Source organism: Leuresthes tenuis, unplaced genomic scaffold (assembly GCF_036924035.1).
Source record: "Leuresthes tenuis unplaced genomic scaffold, fLeuTen1.0.hap1 SCAF_24, whole genome shotgun sequence".
Lineage (NCBI taxonomy): Eukaryota > Metazoa > Chordata > Actinopteri > Atheriniformes > Atherinopsidae > Leuresthes > Leuresthes tenuis.
Genome location: NW_027325378.1, coordinates 20,223,163 through 20,241,559, shown reverse-complemented (window position 1 = coordinate 20,241,559; position 18,397 = coordinate 20,223,163). Strand labels below are relative to the sequence as shown.

The 18,397-nt window shown below is 42.4% G+C and overlaps 1 protein-coding gene across 2 annotated transcripts in view; it reads left to right on the top strand.

Annotated features, from left to right (window-relative positions):
• The window catches only part of mpp7a (MAGUK p55 scaffold protein 7a), a 114,712-nt gene that overhangs the window by 17,591 nt on the left and 78,724 nt on the right, over window positions 1–18,397 (top strand). The window contains exons 1-2 of one of the 2 annotated variants that reach the window (XM_072378195.1): window positions 1,951–2,034; window positions 7,832–8,000. In XM_072378195.1, coding sequence (XP_072234296.1) covers window positions 7,964–8,000 — 37 coding nt within the window. In that variant the 5' untranslated portion in view covers window positions 1,951–2,034; window positions 7,832–7,963. Of the gene's footprint in view, window positions 1–1,950; window positions 2,035–7,831; window positions 8,001–18,397 lie in introns of those variants that run through there. The other variant, XM_072378194.1, reaches the window with a different exon arrangement.

Below are 18,397 nucleotides of genomic sequence, written 5' to 3'. Positions count from 1 at the left end.
AAAAGAACCACTAGCTGATAAGATGATGGTTGTATTTGTGTTCATAATGATGCACAATGTGGTGCATAGCAGACAGACATATTGATGGGTGTTTTTTTTTTTTATCTTTTACCTTTTTCCTGTCTTATTTATTATTTTTATTATTTTTCTCTATTATTTATCAGTTATGCTGCTGTTAAAGGTCTCACTTCAACTTCCCCTATAAACGCACACATCAGGAGTGCTTGTGTGTGTGAAGAATCCTGGAGAGACGTGCACGGCCCATTTGACCCTACCAGCATCCGTCGGCTGCATCACTGCTTTCTTATCTGATTGATCTCATCTATCAGACCAGCTGTCTGTTTGTCTGCCTATGTGTTTCTTTCCTGCGCCTGCCAGTGCACTCCAGGTAGAGTAATATACTACAGTAATACCTGGTTAGGATGTGGGTTACCTAGCAACAATGGCATTGAGAAGGACTTTCAGATTAGTGAGGCTTATGGCTATCTGCTGTTCCCTCTCTATGCCTCTTATGATGGGTTCATGTCTGTTTGTCAGTCCTCTGAAAGTCCGTCATCATGTGATTTCTCTGAGGCTAAGTGTTAGTGTTTATTACACATTTATTAAAGAGAATAACAATGTGTTAACGTGTACAGTTTCATTCAGGCACTTAAAAGCACTCATAACATTGATATATATATTTTTTTGATGAAGCAAAGTGTATTTTACGACTCCCAGCAAAACCACAACATCTCCATCCATCCCGTCTTTCTGTCCCCTCCCGCATGCGTTATAGGACAATTGTTTTTTTTCCCCCAATTTGTGGAATCTGTAATTGGTCGTTAACTGTTCCGTGTTCTCCCTTGTTACTTGTGCAAGTGTATGTGCGTGAGAAAGAGACAGTGGAATGTGTCAGCGGGGACTGATAGTGACTATGGCTCCCCTCCTTGCTAATGGGTCTGAGAGAGACAAAGAGCTGCTGTGTCTGTGTGGGGACCAGAGGGCAGAGATGGGACAATGACGGAGAAGTGTGTTAAAACAAGGAAGAAGCTTAGAGCACAATGGAGCAAGTGCAACAAAACCAATTCATTATTAACTATTTTCACGAGTAGTCTTTTTAAAAAAGATTTTTGTTGTTATAGGTAAAATGCATGACAATGAGCCAGAGAGCAGGATATTTCCTGCAGACTGCAATAATTTAGATTTCATTTAGCAAAGGTTTGAACAGAAGACAGACAGGCTGTCAGTTAGACTACTGGTTGTGTTTTCTTTCACTGGAAGCCTGGGACATATCTGAGGTCATGATTTGAGCAGCAACAAGCAGAAAATGTGGAATATGTGTCTGTTATTCCACAAAATAAAGATCTAAATCAAGATATTTAGTGAGCTTATTTCACCATCTAGTGGACAGTTGTTGTCACTGCGTTGTGAGAACAACATAAACTCAGTATCCAACATGCTAATCCTGTTTTAAGATGCTCCCAAATCAAACGATTTTTTTGATTAGTACCTGGGTGTTTCCTTAGTTTTTATCTTTGTTTAATTTCCATTTTATACAGAACTATTGGAGTGACATCATTGCAGGTGTGTAGAGGGAAAGGGAAGCAAAGTACCGTTCAAAGCTATAGATCTGTCACATTGACTGTCATTAAAAAAACTATAATGAGCACCATGTTTGATATGTTTAACCCCACTGTAGTGCTAGCTTTCTGAAAGATTATTGAATTTGTCTGGGTGTAAAAAATACTTTTACAATTTTTTTTATTTTATTTTATTTTATTTTTTTTAGATCAAACACTGAAAATATGGGAAGTGTTTGAAGTCATGGCAAAGTCTCACGTTTCCCTCTATTTACATACGAGTTGTATTGTGAAGCGAAAGAGGGTGGAGCACTGTGAACCTTTTAGGTGGCAGGGGGAAAAAAAACCAAACAAGCTTGAATTTCAGGTCTGTTCAGGTGAGCTGCGGCGCTGGGTGTCTTCCGGTATGGGAGGATTCTGTTTCAGTGCATGTGTTTTTCTGCCTGCTGCGATGTGGGAAACTACATCTGATCTGGTAAGTCTGAGATCAGTTTTGGCCTCATTTGTGCTTCAGCAGATGAGCTTTCTGTGCTTACTGTATTATTGTGAGGATAAAGTGACTTTTACACTTGGTCTTTACATTCGAATTGTTCCAGAGCTGCAGTGAAACTGTTGGTTTCAAGATTCAAGAGTGTTTATTGTCAGCTCAGCAGTATACAAGGACATAGATCATTGAAAAAGCGGTAATATTGATTACTAAGAACCCAGGACAGATAGCTAACCTGGGAATATAACTTCTGTTTTGCTTAATGATTTAATCTCCTTAATGCATTTAACACTGAAGCGCTGCAGCCAGCTGAGAGACTGAAAGGGGACAATGATTAAAGACGTTTTAGCCCCTCTCTGCTTGACCTAAACACAGTTTGTTCTGTGTGAGCATGTGTTATTTGTGTGTCAGCACAGATGTGTTACATACACATAAGCTGATTTCTTTTATGTGGAAAGCTTGGACAGTTACGAGCAACGTGATTCTGTCTGAGCTGTCAAAAGTCCCACCTGAGACCAAGAGACTTCTCTGTTAACCTCTCGCATTGGATGAAGCCGTCCTTTTTTTTTCTCTTGGTCACGGGTTAATGACATTTATTGATGTTCCACGTTGGCTTTTCCGTTGCGTGCTTATTCTTCCTCCTGTTGCTCATTGTTGTCCCTTCTGGTTCACACCAGGTACCGCCGAGTCTTAACTTAAGCAGCCCCAGTCCCTCGTAAAGCTAACGGCTATTAACTGGGAAACGTATGGCGTACTCCAGAAAACACAGCCCCGGCCCACCAGCGTCACACGCCTCACACTTAATAAGCACTGACGCGGTGACATTTTGGCAACGCTGTGCTGAGGCAGGAGAAAGACATTCTACAACAACATGTTTTTCCACAGGAAAAAAAGCTGCCTGTGCAGAAGAATTTTTACATTTCTTTTCTTTCTATCTTAAAAACAAGTATTTCCATTTGAAAACGTCATGTGGATGAACATTCCCCAGGGTTTGATACACTGCAATTATGCATCGCCCGTTGAAATGTAGTCCCGCTGAGCGCCTGTGTGTAATCGAATGTTCGCCTTCACCACAGTTGGAGACTCTGCAATTATACTCTTCTGAATGTGTCATGTATGGCTGTGTGCATGTGGCTGTAACTTTATCTACTTCTGTCTGTCTGACTTTGCACTCTGTGGTTGCTATAAGCCAATATGATGTAGAGTAGCTGAAATACAAATTGATTTTACATCCAATCTGTCTTCACAGCTGCCCCATACCAACACTCAAAGCTGGAGCTTAGCAGTGAGGCTTCAAGTAAAATAAACTAAAATTTCCATAAAAGGAACAACTTCATCGTTCCCACATGGCATTGCAGCTCTCATCTTCTGCCTATTCAGAGTCCCCTCTGTCTATCTAAACATAATCAGAGCTTGTTTATTGACTGGAAGATTGTTGCCATCACAATACAGTCTAGCCTCCACTGAGCCAGTGTTGATTACAAGCTGTTAATTTAATAACTCAGCAAGTCTGTGGCCTTGGTCGCATGAGTAGTTCTGAATTATGAAATGGCAGGCAGTGGTTTAGAATATAATGAGGTTTTTGGAGGTTGAGGTAATTTTTTTCGTTTGCTTTCTCGAATATTTTTTATTTGATGAATCCAAAAGAATCGGGAAGAGAGAGAGGAAAGACATGCAGCAACAGTACCAGTAGTTTGTGTGCGTCGATGGGCTGTAGTTGGAGCAGGAATGTAGATTACAGTGATCGATTTGAGTCTCAGTCTGTGAACGTTACCTGATTGAAATCCATCCATCCATTCTCTATACCTGCTTGATCCAATTCAGGGTTTTGGGAGGGCTGGAGCCTATTCCATCTACCATCAAATGAGAGGCGGGGTACACGGGTCAATTGCAAGAACAATGCATCAGTTAAATATAGCAAATAAACTTTGAATGTGACAGACCTCATTTAAATACCATAAGTCTTTAAGTGACTAAACTCTATCAGTGTGATAAAGAGTTATTAAATTGGTCATGGCATGAATATATCTCAGCAGAATGTTCACTGATCCCAGCCACTGTGAGGATATAACTGATTACATTCATGACTAAATGTACGGGTCGCCAGAGACAAAAAAAGACAAACAAACAACCATGCACTCTCACATTCACTCCTGCGGTCAATGCAGAGTCACTATTGAACCTAACATGCTCAGGAGCCAGGGAGGGAGTCAGAGTTCCCGGAGAGAACCCACACATGCAAACTTCACACTGAAAGGCCCCACACGGGATCGGAACCAGGGTTCCTCTTGCTGTGAGGCTTGATTGATTGATGGAAACCAAAATTTAGCTCAACTGATCAAAGCGCTTATACTTCTGTGCTCTTGAAGAATTTAATCTTTTGTTCAAAGTTCAAATTCAGTCACATTTTCCATACGATTGTTTCAGTTCTTGCTTATTAAAGTAAATGATACCGTCGACACATTTGGACATATTATTGATACGAATATAACCTAAATACAGATGCATGTGAGTGCCAGTAGCATCAGAGCACGAGGAGTAAATACCCTGCCTGAAAGTACTGTGTGAACATAGAAGCTTTTTTTATATCTATCACATAGATTAAGTCAAAAGTAGGAGAAACGACATGAACTTTTTTTTCTCTTAGGATTAAGTGTGACTTGGTCCTAAAATGTAGATCTGAAAAGCTGAGAGATGCCAAAAGTGACAGGACAGTTTTGGTAATCTGAGCAGGTGTCAGATAGCCTCTTAGGAGCAGCTGAGATAAAATACTCGAGCTGAAGTTGATCAACAGACCAAAGCTGTTGGATAACTCAACAGAAAATGAATCCCTGGAGCTGTAACCAGAGCAGGCGCGACTGGGCTGCTTTTGGATGGGTGTCAGTCATGCTGTTAAGATGATCACTGTCATTCATGGTGGCCCAGTGAAATCTGGCACTATTAACTGGCCTTCCTGTCACCTGATGGTGGATGAGCGAGGTTTGCCTGGGGGGAGGTTTAAAGTGGTGCTACATAGCAGCGGGGACCTCTCATGTGTCCTGTTGTTGCGCTTCATGTCCGGGTCCGGATAGAGATGACATGAATGTAGAACCGGTCCATCTAGTCAGAGCATGACGTTTTTTCCTCTTTCCTTATTCTCCTGATGAGGATCTTGATGCCTTGTCTTTTTGTTTTGAACGCTGAGTGTTCACAGTTTCGTCCACGGTTAAAATAAAAACTGAAACAATACATTTTTTCGTGCGGAGCAGACTTTCAAATCGTTGACAGGCACTTGGAGGAGTGTCGTAGTGTTTTTTTCCCCGTCAGTCACTCACCTCCTGACTCTGTTATTGTACTTTTAACAGCATCAGGCGGTTGGGCTCGCCTCGCCCTCTGGCTGGACAGACGGGCTTGTTTTTGAAAAGAAAGGAAGAATTACTCTCCTACACATCTCTGTTTCCACCCTTCACCTGATCCATCCATCACCCAAAGCTGTTTTCTCTTCAAATACCGATTCGTGTTTCAAACTGTGAACAAGGCTAAGCAGGCACAGACGGAGTCTCCTGGCTTTGTAGGGGAGAGGTGCCGCAGATTGTTTTCAAAGCCGGACCTGAGGAGCCAACGCTCCTTGCAGTTGTGAACGTTCCCACTAGATGGTGGCAGAACCATTTGATGTCAGACTTCACGAGCGGACAGAGAGGAATACTTCATAGCAATTAAGCTCATACCACCATCTCTATAACATATGGCCAAGTGTCACTTTACTTCCCAAATGACCATCTGATATTGTGTGATCTGAGCAGACACGGTCAGAGCATTCTGAGAGTGGAGAATGTTTCTTTAAGCTTGTCTGTTATGACACTTTTGGGCCTTGTTAAAAGTCCCAGGTGTTCCCAGTTCTGCAACATGCTTCCTGACCTTCTGAAAGCTATCCACAAGGAAAGATGAATCCGTCCTCGGATCGGGGACTATGTGGTCATTCCCGTTTAGATGCGACTAAGGGTGATCGGCTGATATAAGAGATATAAGAGAGTGTTCCTCAAGATTATTCATGGGCTTCCTCCCTTGTCTTTCCTTAAGTCTGTCAATCCGATCACAAAGTTTATGACAAAACCGTGCAGGGCCCTCTTTGTGAAACACTGAACTGATTTAACATGGGTCAGTGCTCTTGGCGTGAGCTCAGTGGCTGTTAGGTTTGGTCCCCTGTTCAAATTGGCCTGCTGGAGAGATTTTGTGGTCATGACTTGAGGCGCCGGTGCCCTTTTCTGCTGGTCCTCTTAACCTATTTTATTGACGGACACAAAGGGTTGAACAGCAATGAACTCCGATTTCATCAGGTTTTTCGCTTGCACTTTCTGCTCCTGCAAACGACCAAGAAATCTGGCCTACAAATGGGTGCTGGCATGGAGCAGGAGCAGATTTGAAATTTGTCTCCCAGATCTCCTCTTGTTGGAAAATCGATTCTCACTTAAGTGCTGTTTGATGAATGCACCACATTTTGTACATCTCAATCCAGAGGACAAATATTCTGTTTCTGATATGTTCTCAATGATTTGCACACTTGCTCGCTCCAGCATCTTCTGGACTGTACAGAATAGATGCTTTTTCCAAAGGGCCTGACCTGGTGTCTGCTAGGTCCGGAGGTGATTTCACATTGCAATATATTAGACAGATACGGGTTACCGCCTTGCCTGGGATTAAGCCTGTGCACGCCTCCTATCTGCCATCATCCGAGAGGTGGGGTCCATACCGGACTGACTGCCAGTCCATTACAGAAGTAGGAAATTCATTATAGAAGAAAAGTTGTGATGAGCTCCGCAGGTGCACCTATTTGACATATACTATAGCCTTATAGTATATGGCTGACACCATTTAACCATTCGTTCACCCTGTTCTTCGTTAAGTGGTCATAAGTCAGCTATCACAGACTTTGACTTAAAGTCCAGCGCAGCAAGTTTTTCCATTTGCTGTAAAGAGTGTAACTCGTGTTTCTGACTTTGTCTCTTTTGACCTTATTCTTAAATCACCCCACAAGGCCCTACAGTTTGACTGGGCCACTGCACATGGGAATCGACGTTTAATAGATCTTAATTGTTTATTGGTTAGGTGTTTCCTGTGGTTGCCTGACTGTGGATGAGGATCAAACAAACAGATTCACGGCTGGAAGCGTGACGAGCCGTTACTTCTGTTGCAGATCACGTTGAAGCACACTTGATCCTGTTTGGGATTTTTGGAGCCAAAAGTTTGAGGCATGACACTTATCAGCTGCCCCCCCCCCCCCCCCCCCCCCCCCCCGTCCTTTCCTGGACTTTCTTTCTGTCCAGTTGCCTCTATTTGAAAGCCACTCATTTCAGACTCTTGATGGATTTTTCACAGGTTCGTCGTATTTGCTTCCTGAATTCTCCGCTGTGTATGAAGTTCCTCTTTCTTTTAGCTTTATACAGGGTTTGAAAGTAGTGTGTGTGTGTGTGTGTATCATCAGTGTCCAGGTGCCAGGTCAGGTTTCTTTGGCTAGTGTCCAAAGCAGAAGACGAAGTGGTTTTGGGTGAAAAAGATTGTCGCGTTTGTGAGCATCACAGGCGATCATCCAGAGTCTACTGGGAAGATTTGTGAAAGAGCAATTATTCAGTTGAAATGATTGAGTCCCCTTCCAAAAAATACATGGATTTGCTGGTCTTGTTGATATTCATATCCATGGTTACAGATTGCTGTCAGTCCAATAACAAACGCAGTCGTTAACAGACACACATGTATACGGCCATTCTGCTTCTTGACATCGAGGTACTAAAATGTTGTTTACTTCCAGGGCTCCATGGCATAAAGCCCATTGTCGGATTCAGCTGGTTATTTGGGATTTCTGTTGAGAAGCTCGCCACTTTGATGCACGGCTGCCATTTTCCACAGCCTGAGGGGAACCTTGAAACTGTCGGCAGGAGCCATGCCTGCCCTGGCCACTGGAGCCGGCCACGAGCCAGGTACGAAAGCTTTCAGTAAGGAACACTTTCAGTAACACCAAGTCGTCTGCAAAACGCACACACACCAGTAAAATGTACTTATAATATCTAGTTCCTTCAGCAGAACTGCTCATCAGTACACAGCCAGCACAAATGAATGCAAGTACCTTACATGACCCCAACGGAAAACAGAGAACATCCACATCTAAAGTTCAGAAAAGGATTACTCTCAACTTGCCTTAGGTTGTTTTTCTTGAGTGGACTAACCAAGTGTGGTTGGAAGATAAACCAGTCCGTTTTCACTGTTTTTTTCCAAGTAAAATGTACACTTTAACAACACAGAGGGTAATTATGTTCTAATGCATGCACCATTTTCTGTTTCCTCTCACATCATCTGTGGAGTTTGTCAATGTGAATGTGTTGATGAGTATGTGATGTGACATTGAGGAGCAAATCAAGCTTGTTATCACTAAAACAGCTGCCAGAAATCACCACCTCTGCCCTCAGGAACACCTTTTTTCTCTCAGTCTGGCCGGCTGCATCACTGCCCATGCAGAGGACTCAGCCACACAAATGCAGGACAGCGAAAGGATGGAAGGAGGATAGACATTAGGTCCTGTGCTGATGGATAAAGAGTGTGTGGGTTACTGCATCCAGACTTTTAACAGAGTTACTGAAGCCCCTGTCGTCGTGGAAATTTGTGCAGGCAAAGTAGAAAGCCAGACCGTCAATTACGATTACAGTCATTTTGGGCAATTACCGACAAGGACTCGGGTTTCCAAATAAAACTTGTAAAGATTCCTTCGGCCCATCTCCTCTACTTCCCCCTTGATGGTCTTGTGAAGTTGACTGTGCAGGTGAATCATGATGAACATAATGCACGAATGATTGGTTACTGATCCCCTTGCCTGGTGAAGTCACAAATAATTGTGGCTGGCCTGGCACCGGAATTTAACCCGGCATCGTACCAAAGTTTGCAGAGAATACTGGTTGTATTACACTTAGCATCATAATGATGCTGCGTTAGGATAATGGAAAGTCTCTCATATTTCTGATGCTTGACATATTTAGTCTGCATATGTTCTTAGATCAGTTGGCTCTTGAGCAACTTAAAACTATATCTTGAAATATAATAGAATTAAAACCGTGTGTTTAAATGAAAAAGGAACTATTTCTCGATGAATAGCATCTCATCTACATGCGATTAAATGCAAAAAAAGTAAAATACTGTTTGTAGTTTAACATATGCTTAACATATTCACCGAACATCAGCAAATATAGCTTTAAAAGCTATATTTTAGCTGAGTGAGATACTCAACGATGGTGTAGCTTACACCAATGTGCCATCAGAAGTAATTGTCTGTTTTTGCTGGATTCGGAAAGCACTCAAACAGTTAATCGCATTCATTTGATAGTGTGATAGTTTTAGATTTAGTCCAAATTGATTATTTTCTGTGTTAGGCTAAAATGAATAAGCCAGTAGCATTTTAAAGCAACTACAGAATCTGGCAATTTTTTGTTCTCCGGCTCCGCCTACATTTTTGGGATGTAACACAACTGTTGATAAAACAAACCTCTCTGCGAGCACTTAGATGGCATCAAAATCCCATAAAAATGGCAAGCGACTTTACAGAAAACAGTTTGATGCATAAGTGGAAACCGGTTGTTCACTGCGGGTCAACAGTGATGAGCTGCTAAAGTGTGTTGTGCTGAAGAGGCAGATATTCACTTTACTGGTCCATCTTTGCTCCAACCCTCACCTGTGGTCAAGAGATCTGGGTAGGGACTGACAGAACGAGATTGCAGATACAAGCAGCTGAAATGGGTTTCCTTCAGAGGGTGGCCGGGTTCAGCCTTAGAGATAGGGTGAGGAGCTCAGCCATCCCGAGTAGAGCCCTGCGCCTGCGCATCGAGAGGAGCCAGATCAGGTGGTTTGGGCATCTGGTTATGATGCCTCCTGGTCGCCTCTCTTTGGAGGTTTACAGGGATCCGGAACATTATGGAGGGATTATATGATCCCTTTTTGGCCTGGAAATGGCTTTCGATTCCCCAGGAGGAGCTGAAAAGCGTCGCTGTGGAATGGAATGCCTGAGTTTCTGTCCTGAACCTGTTGCCTGCACAACAGACCTCAGATTAGCAGAAGACAATGGATGGATGTAACACTGGTTAAATGGTGCATTTTCAATCCAAAGCCCTCAGTCTACAGCTCTTAGCCTTTATCCACAGTAACAGGATTCAGCAAAGCATAGATTACAGAACCAACCAACATTGTTGGGTTTCATGTGCAGCCTTTATCTTACAGTAATCAAGAGCTGTCTCGCCTCAAAGTAGGGAAGTAAATATGTATGCACTGTCGTTATAATTGTTTCCAAACGTGTGGTGGCTGTGCTGTCACTGGCTCCATCACTGGCCTCCATCACTGGCCTCCATCACTGGCTCCATCACTGGCTCCATCACTGGCTCCATCACCCACTCTAAGATGATTAGTTCTGAACTCAGCCTTTTTAGATATTGGGGAAGATATTTTCATTAATATAACTCCACTTTCATCGCCAGATATGAGCAAAAATGTGAAGTGTGCTTCAAAGATTAGATTTAATTAAAATGCTCATTATTGGAGTATTTAAAAGGGCAAATAAATTGGCAGACAAATCAAGGGCACGTAAGATTATACCTCGTTCTCTCCTCTTTCTGTCTCCCGACCTCAGCCCAAAATAACTCGTTTGATACATGACATCAAGCAGTGAGAAAACAATAAAATGAAAACTGACCTTAAAACATGGCTGGAGAACTTGGTGAGGACGCTTAAGAGGATGACCAAAAAAACCTTGAGAGGACCACAGATAAATGTCAACTGACAGATCCACCGGACAACACATTTTTAAAAACACCATGTTTATATGTGATGAACAAACATGCTCAAAAAAAGGCCACATCACTCTGGATTTTATCAACGATTGGGAAGCTGATGATTGAAGTTGATCATTTAACATTATTGCATTATGCTTTTTTAATAGATTCAATTTTTTTATTCAATTCAATTTTATTTATATAGCGCCAGATTACAACAATTGTCATCTCAAGGCACTTAAATAATATAGTCCAATTCAAGCCAATTGGAATTCACTTCATTGTAATCATAATCCAATTAATTCATATAGAGCCAATTAAAAAAATAATATCCTAGCTAAGGAAACCAACAGTTTGCAATGAAACTTCAGTCCAATCTCCCGTCCTGAGCGTGCCTGTGGCGACTGTGGAAAGGAACGACTCCCTTTTAACAGGAAGAAACCTCTGGCAGAACCAGACTCAGGAAGGGTGGCCATCCGCCTCAACCAGCTGGGGTTTGAGAAGACAGAAAAGAGGGAAAAGAGGGGGGAAAAACACCATAACGCCATTGAAAGGATACCTGTAACAGGGAAACACAAGTTAATAACCACAATAATGATAATAATACACAAACGCGCATTGATTTTCATTCTAACAAGGCAGCTAAGAAGTAGCGATCGACCGATTATCGGCCAGGCCCATTAGCGGCACCGATTTTCAGCATTTTGACGCATATCGGATTCTGCCTTTTTAAAAATAATTTTTTTTTTTTTTTTATGAGATCAATTTTAAACTGGGTTATTTTGGCTCAGATGCAGCCGAGCCTCTCTGTCTGTAGTCTCTACTCTGCCTCCAGCATTGTCCCAACCACAGCACCATCTGATTGGTTACACAGAACCAGGTAACAGCCAATCAGCAGTGAGAGCTGCACACGCACACTGCTCACACACACGGCAGAGAGGAGAAACAGTTTTGATGAGAGGAGAAGCTACAGAAAGCAGATATACGTTTCGAAAGTAATTTAAGGCAGAAAACTCTCCTGAAATTGTTCTAAACATCCCAGCTCTCTACAACTCACAACTACTAGTAATGTTGCTGTGAGCCCAATAACGCTATAAGCGGCAGCTCCGTTCCCTCCAGACGGGCTGCTGAAAGCATCGATAAGGAAATAGTTCGTGATAGTAGACGTATGTGAGTGAGAAAGAGTGAGTAAAAACCTAATGAACTCAATTCAGTCCAGTTTTATTGCAGGGAAGCACGTTGAGGGGATGGCTGGAGAATAGTGGGAGTCTCTCTTATTGCTATTGTACTATTTTTTTCAGCTATAGTAACATTAATGGTTAGTAATGTAGCAGCCTGGTTTTGAATAACAGGGTCCCTGCTATCGCATGTTAAAATATAATATTTCCATAATGAAATCAACTACAGACTCCCCAAATGCTGTAATAAATGAAGCATTCAAAATCAAAATTCAAAGAAAAAAACTTTAACATGTTCTGTTATCTGAAAATCTGTTTAATAAGCATATGCTTAAAGGCATTCAAACCAATTTATGTGTTGGAGTTTGTATTAATCAAAAGTCTGACACCAATATTTTTACTTTTACTGCAAATGAATATCTGCTCCAAATATCGCTTATCGGCCTCCTTGACTTCTAATAATCAGTATCGGCCCTGAAAAAAACATATCAGTCTATCTCTACTGAGAAGAGATGGAAAATGAGCTTTTAATTTCCAATTCACGCCTCACAGGGCTGACAGTGGGGAGTCTGCCTCACAGGAGCCTTCAGACAATAAGTCAAAACTAAACGCAGATTAACCTCCTCGCCCCCCCACCCCCCACCTCTTTCCTCCCTTTGCAAAGCTGTATTCTCTGTGCCAGACAGCTGCTGTTAAGTCATTTCTCCTCCTGTTCAGCTGTGATGGAGTTTGGTTGCAGCTCAGTCGGGGACAGATAACCGTTACGCCTCCGCTCAGTTTGGCTCGGCTCATCTCAGTTTGTTTCATCTCCCACTCAGAGATATCCAGACGGACAAACCCGGCCCACTCCTCTGTCTCCGCACACAATTTATCTCCCTGCTGAAGTTCATTAGTTGCAAGTTTAAGTTTTAGGATTTTTAGGTTTCTGGACAGATGCTGTGGCCGACCAAAGGTTTACTGCAGCATGTCCAACAAACCCCACAGAGACAGAAAAACTCTGATGTAGAATCGATCACTGATATTTAGTTTAGTTTCAGATAAAAACCTAAAATGATTTTCTTTTTTCACCCCTGTTTGCACTGACATGAGCTTTGTATTTCAGTATTAATTGGCCGCTTCTGCTTCAGTGATACAGTAACGGCAGCTCACTGACTGCAGTCAGGGGACTTTCTCAAAGCTCCTAGGTTAACGTCTCTGCTCTCAGAGACCCTCAGACACACAGCATCTGGTTTATGCCACTCAGAGGTCAGAGAGCCTCCTGGAGCGAGAGTGGGTGTTTACTCCTTATAGCCCCATTTCCTCCCTGCATCTTGAATTATGTGATTATAGTCTTGTGGTGGAGAGGTTCCCTTTGTGGAGTAGAGGTAGAATACACTGACATGGCAATTTAGAGCAGGAGATATTATTCTAAACATCCAGACTCAAATCCTGCGAATGCAGCTGCAGGTGTGAGTTTACTAGTTTGAGTTTTCCTGTTTTTTTTTTTCAACAGACACGTTTGCCAAATTGTCCAATATTAGCCTGCATCTATCTTTGAATACGTATGGAAATGAGATCTTTCCTCAAATTTGGCAACCGCAATAATTATTCGATTATTTCTGTCCATTTTTACACCACTACTATACTACACGTCTAATATAATGAAATATTAGCTGTTTTTAAAGGTGCCGTGTGTTCTCACAAAGAACAGAATATATTCTTAAAAACTGTGCCGAGATTACTATCGAATGTCTTTGCTAAATATATTTTTTTTATTAGATTAGAATTGGTAAATCATGTCTACTTTGCCGTAGGTCCATAAAGATAAGCCATAGTGGCGCTGCCATGTTGTACGGTTTCTTTGAGCAGGCAAACGGTGCCATGTGTGCTGGGAGAGCACTTCCTGTTTCTGTGCTGCATCCTTTGTCTGACTGACGCGTTAAAAGCTGGTAGAAAGGTCCTCTTGAGAAGGCCAGGACGAAAGAGAAAGTGGAGGAATCGGTGGCTGTGGATGCTGACCTGTGAAAGGTTTGAGGATGCACTTTTGAGAAAGAGAGAAAAGTTATTACATCATGCAAGAACGGGCAACGGCACGTAAATCAACCGCGCCAAAGGAGAGAAAACATGAAGAGGGGGCATGATTTTGTTGTCTCTCACAATCAGCACAGTGGGATTTGCCTCACATTCATCAGTCATGAAGCTTTCAACAACAAAGAGCTACTTTTAGTGTGGCTGGGCAAAGAAATTAGGTTCTGTGCATGATAGTAAAACGAGATCAAATAAAAAATGAGGCTCCATTGAATGCACTAATAAGCACATTCACTTGACATGAGAAAAAAAAAGTCTTTGTCCAACTAAAGCTGGATGTAAACATATTAATCAGATCATTCATGCTTCAGTCCATAACTCCATTTTACTCCCATGTATTTCTACAAAGACAGTTTTATAGAGAAGCTGAGCTGTTTTTTATGTAACTGTAGCATTGTTAAAGTGGGTTGCAGAAAAGCAATTCAAATGAAATAAAGTATTGACTGAGTTGGCAGTAACTTCAGTGTGTGAAATGGTCATAGAGTGAAAGATTCTAATGGCTGAATGACTGATTCAGGCTTTTATGTTAGAGTGGCCTAACTGGGAATTTGGCTGAAGGCTAACAAAAACCTTTAGACTCTGAGAAGAAAAACTATGTTTCTGTTGAATAAAGATGAAGAAGTCTAGAATAAAGAATAAAGACGTCTTTGGTCGCTATTCCCATTAAGATCACTGCAGTCAAACATGGTGATGGCAGCATTGTGCTGAGACGTTTGCTATGGTGGGGGCTGATGATAGGCAGGGTAGAGAAACTTCTATCTGGGTAGAAGGTTTACATGTCAGCAGGGTCCAGAATCTAAAGGATGTTAACGGGAAACAGGAGTGTATTCGGGAAATTCCTGTCAGTCCTGGAATGACCTAAACACTCCTGAACACCAAAGCTCCCCGTTTAACATTGTTTATTTTGAACATTTTTTATAAAAAGGCTCGGAGGGCCTTCCCAGGTCGAACTAAGGCTCTCATGAAGTCTGAACACTTTGAGCAACTTTCTGTCTGTGCACACTTATTTGGGTGAGAATATCAGGAAATAAAATAACTGGAGAAGGGTAATATACACTTATCACTTGTGCCTGAAAACTGGACACTGTATATGACATAGTGCTTTAAATTACATTGTAGTCCTTGTTACATTACTGCCCTTGTTGTCCCTGCTTGATTTATCGCCTAAGACACTTATTGGTGTGATTAATTAAGTCTTTTGGGCTTCTGCTGAGTCAAATTCTTGCTGACAAGTCATCCCTTATGTGCCGTTACCGTCACTGCTTTGTGCCCATTAAACCACACACCAGAGGCTAGGCCGAAACCTTGCTTTGCACTCCTGTGTTCAAAGCACTTCTTAAGACCCCGATGCCCTTTTATTAACCTCATTAAAGTTAACTATGTTATTCCAAGTCGTACCTGCATGTTCTATCAAGGTTTACGGCCCCCGCACAGCATTTAAAGGTAAGGGTGGTTCAGCCACGCACAGCTGCAGAGGAGGTGGCCGACACACAGCTGGAAATCTTTCATAGGGACAAAGCTTCTACCAGACCTGCTGATAACTTACTGGCTGTGTATGTTTAGGCGGGTGTGATAAATGAACAATCCCAGCCATGTTATTTTCTCCAATCTTGAGCCGTCCCTGTTGGGAAAGGCGATGGTTATATAATGATCTGGAATAATACGATTCAGATATTCTTATTGTAAAGCAGTGTGTGACTGCACTAGAATACTGCTTACACATAGACACACTCTTGTGTTGTACAAAGGCCTATGTAGAAGTACAAATCTCTAAATAATATCAGTGTTATGAAAAGAATATTGGCCATATTTTCATTTTTTTTCTCTGTGAGGGATAACTACATTTTTCCATCCTGATGTCAAGAATTCTGAGCATCTGGTCCTTAGTTGGCTTCAACTTGTGGGACACATTAGGGAGGGTTGGGGCCTGACTTTGCCTGTGTTGGGGGGGAGGGGGCAGGGGATGGAGGATGGAGGGTCCTTTGGGAGTTTTCAGCCATTTGTCGTGGGGCGATGGCCAGTTGGTGCCGCGGTGATACAGTAATGAAACACAAGGATTTGTCGCCACTGGAAGAGCTCCATGTTTCCAGCTGTATCAGAACTAAAATTCCACATAATTTTGCTCCAAAAATAAAAAGCACAGTCAAAGGAAACAGATGTAAAAGAAAGAAACCAAATGAGCGCAACTGAGAGAGAGGAATGATCATTTTTATTAATTTGAATGTCGAGAATTATTTCTCTTTTTGTAGAGTTAGTAGCATTCTCCTCCAGAGTCCACAGGGTACTAAATCAATCACTGGAGCACAGGACATGCTCACTTGCATTAGAAAAAAGAAACAGTTTTACACACCATGTGCACTGTTTGACGAGCTGGCAGTGCTCAGGAATAGCCTGCAATATGGTGACTAAGCCAGTGGAAGATGCACAAACTCTCACAACTGCCGCTGATATTGTGCGATCAAAACGAGGTACTTTGGGTGGCATTAGCGCTTCTTCATGGGACTTGAAAGAGCCATTGGTTTGGCTTGTTGTGGATTCCGTCTTGTCTACCATGTTAGAGACGCTCTAAACTTAGCCAGCTCAGACTTGGCCAAACAGCACTCTTTCATCTGCATATGGTGAAAGAGGAGTTTTGGATGACTGCAGCCAAACTCAGCCTTCCAACAGTCCTCAAGACGAACCGTTCCAGCATCCAACAAACATTAAACTGGCACTCTGCTATGCTCTCCAGCCGCCACATGTCATATATCTGTCTCGATCCATGATGCTGTCTCTGTCATCATGTTTCTGTCTGCCCGAACATTCCTAGCCTTGTGTGTTTTCCCTGTGTAATTTTTTGCCCTCTCTGTCTTCCCTTACATAATTTATCACTCGCAGTTCTTTTTAAAAGTGGCAGTTCTACCACTCAGACTTGGAGAAGATACTAAGTTCCCTTTAAGTTACTTCTTGCTTGCCCAGATGAGCAGAGAGCAGATGCTCTCTGTCACTGTTCACTCAGCTGCCACAGTGTGACCGTTAAAACAGTTTTGAACGAAAGCGCTACGACTCCTCCGGTGTTGAGCTGATTCTGCAGAATGTATGCATTCAATTATGTTGATTAGACTTGTCCTTTTGTCCTGTGCTCTGTTTTCAATGTGTTGACAGCCCTTTGAAGAATAAAGTGAAGGTGTGATGCAGTGTGGACTGGTAGGCCAATTACTTCATGAAGCAATTTCTTGGTGTTGTGTTGAAAAGTTAGATGAAGAAAGGTAAATTGTTTTAGTGATGGTTGCCCTACCCTCGATCTGTAATACAACAGTAGTGCAACATGAGGCATGATCTCAGGACGAACCACAGATTCTTTGCAGGCTCTGAAATGCCGTACATGCAGAGTTGACCCCGTGGCTGTGGAACAGTTGATAGATAATTGGAGGGACGGTTGATTGCACCTTGACCAATCCACAGTGCTTGCTGATGTCATTTTTCCATGCTGATGAGTTCTAAGTAACATCTTGCAAAAGGCACTCAGTTTTCCTTCCCTCCCTAAAAGATGGAATTATTCAGAGAGCGTAGCATTGAAATATCCGTGAACATGATATTGGAGGGCTCCATCGCCTGACCTTTTGAATGTGGACAAGCGGTTTGAGCTGGTAATGGGAGGCTTGTGGGCTTGAATGCAGCACACTCTCCTGCTGCTGAACTCATTGCACGCTGTGTTTAAAGATCACAGTGTCTACCAAGCCAATACAGCTCGTGATACTACATAATTAAACGCGTGGTAGGTGATGCCTCATGGTCAGTGTTTCATTCTTCTGCCTCCTAAGGGCTGATGACATATTCTGTTCTGTCCTGTGTTGGCTGTGAATACAGGGCCCTTAAACACTTCTCCTTTTGTTTGGCTCTTTATTCTGATTAACTTCCCACCCACTGTCTGTCTAGAGTTTTTCCCTTTGGGTTAAAGTATTTTTGCGTATGTGCAGGAATCATCATTGCTGCAATTATTATTTCCTCCTATTGCAGGATGCCATTGTTCCCGCCACTATTCTCAGAGAGTTCATTTTCCTTTTATAGTATCATCATTCTTTTTTTTCTGTCTGCAACCACGCTTTAATAAGATGTTATTTATGGTAACGTATATATCTCCAATGTTGTCTTTTTGCCCCGTCTCTGTTCCCTTTATGCTTAAGGCAGCCTTTCCTCCTCTCTCAACTTGACAGTAAGAAGTAAATCAAGCCTTGAACGGATTAGTCAGCACAAGCCTGCAGCTGCTTCTCTCGCTGCCACCCATAGCTACCACCGTTTTTCTCCACAGTCCTCATACTTACCTGCTGAAAGAGCTCTCGC